The sequence below is a fragment of the Falco rusticolus genome, chromosome 13, assembly GCF_015220075.1.
Source record: "Falco rusticolus isolate bFalRus1 chromosome 13, bFalRus1.pri, whole genome shotgun sequence".
NCBI classification, from domain to species: Eukaryota; Metazoa; Chordata; class Aves; order Falconiformes; family Falconidae; genus Falco; species Falco rusticolus.
In genome coordinates, this window is record NC_051199.1 from 2,501,440 (window position 1) to 2,503,218 (window position 1,779).

The window sequence follows — 1,779 nt, forward strand, 5'->3', positions numbered from 1 at the left end:
CGCAACTCACAAAAGCCTTCCTTCGAATCTGCGCGTTCGCGGGGTGGGGGGTGTCCTGCTTTCCCCTCCTTTCTTCCTCCTCCTCCTCCCTCCCCTGTCCCCTCCCCTCCTCTTCCTCTCGCCCTTCCTCTCTCCCTCTTTTTAAGCGGGTCCCCCTCCGCGCTGATTGGGCGCCCGGCCGCGCTGTGACCGCCCTGCCGCTATGTCAGCCTGCGCGCCGCAGCCCCTCGCCTTTGAACTGCCCCGCGCCGCGCCGCGTCCCCACCGCCGGCCCGCAGCTGCGCCCGGCGGCTCGCCGCCCGCATAGCCGCCCGCCGGGCCCGCGGGCCCCGCTCCGCACCGCGCCGCACCGCACCGCTCCGCTCCCGCGCTGCCCCGCGCCGCTCCGCGCCCCGCCCCGGCAGGGCTGCCGCCGGGGACGGCGTTGGCGGAGGACCTGTGATGATCAGCTGAGCCCGCTCCTCCCGCTCCTCCGGCTCCCTCGGCCTCCTCCTCCTCCTTCCTCCTCCTCCTCCTCCCGCCGCCGTCCGGCGCCCCCAGCGCGCCCCGCACCGCTGCGCCCCGCCGAGCCGCCCGCCCGCCCGCCCGCCCGGCCGAAGCATGTCCAAGCCCAGCGACCACATCAAGCGCCCTATGAACGCCTTCATGGTGTGGTCCCGCGGCCAGCGGCGCAAGATGGCCCAGGAGAACCCCAAAATGCACAACTCGGAGATTAGCAAGCGGCTGGGCGCGGAGTGGAAGTTGCTCTCCGAGGCGGAGAAGCGCCCGTACATCGACGAGGCCAAGCGGCTGCGGGCGCAGCACATGAAGGAGCATCCCGACTACAAGTACAGACCCCGGCGCAAGCCCAAGAACCTGCTCAAAAAGGACAGGTATGTCTTCCCTTTGCCTTACCTCGGGGAAACCGATCCCTTAAAGGCCGCCGGGCTTCCCGTGGGGGCCACTGACTCTCTGCTGAGCTCCCCGGAGAAGGCCAGGGCTTTCCTGCCTCCCACCTCAGCACCTTACTCCTTACTTGACCCCAGCCAGTTCAGCTCCAGCGCCATTCAGAAGATGACTGAGGTTCCTCACACCTTAGCCACCAGCACCCTGCCCTACGCCTCCACCTTGGGATACCAGAACGGGGCGTTCGGCAGCTTGAGCTGCCCCAGCCAACACACCCACACTCACCCCTCGCCAACTAACCCGGGCTATGTCGTGCCATGTAACTGTACCGCTTGGTCGGCTTCCAGTTTGCAACCTCCAGTTGCCTACATATTATTCCCAGGCATGACCAAGACTGGGATAGATCCCTATTCTTCAGCACATGCGACTGCCATGTAACACCCACCCACACCCCCACAGGCGTGTGCGTGTGTCCGTGTGTCCCCCCCCCCCCCGGGTGGCAGCCGGAACTGGGATTCTTTCGTGTGCATGTACATAAAACCTGCAGGAGCAAAAGGCCGCCCGAAACAGGACTCTGCTGCCCGCCGCGGGCCGGGACAGACGGACGCTGCCTCGGGGACTCGGAGATGCTCTCGCCTAAACCTCGCCCCGAGAGCTGGCCCGGGCTCGGGGGGGTCTGCAACCGCGGGGTCAGATAGGAGCCCGCCACTTGTAAGAGTTGTAAATGTGTTTAAAAAAACAAACAAAAAAAACCCACCAACAAAAAAACAAAACGACAAAAAAGCGAACCTTGAACTGCCCTTTCGGGACAAAGCGGGGGAGAAAAAGAAAAAAGAAAAAAAAAAGAGAGCGAGAGAGAGGCGGTTTCAATTTTTATTTATTCTTTTAACGTCT

General features: G+C 64.0%; 1 protein-coding gene across 1 annotated transcript; it reads left to right on the forward strand.

Annotated features, from left to right (window-relative positions):
• The first annotated feature begins 491 nt into the window (after positions 1 to 491).
• Positions 492 to 1,469, forward strand: SOX14 (SRY-box transcription factor 14). Its single transcript, XM_037407497.1, has one exon. It carries the CDS (start codon positions 601 to 603, stop codon positions 1,321 to 1,323), a length of 723 nt encoding a protein of 240 aa, XP_037263394.1. The 5' UTR covers positions 492 to 600; the 3' UTR covers positions 1,324 to 1,469.
• Positions 1,470 to 1,779: the final 310 nt, after the last annotated feature.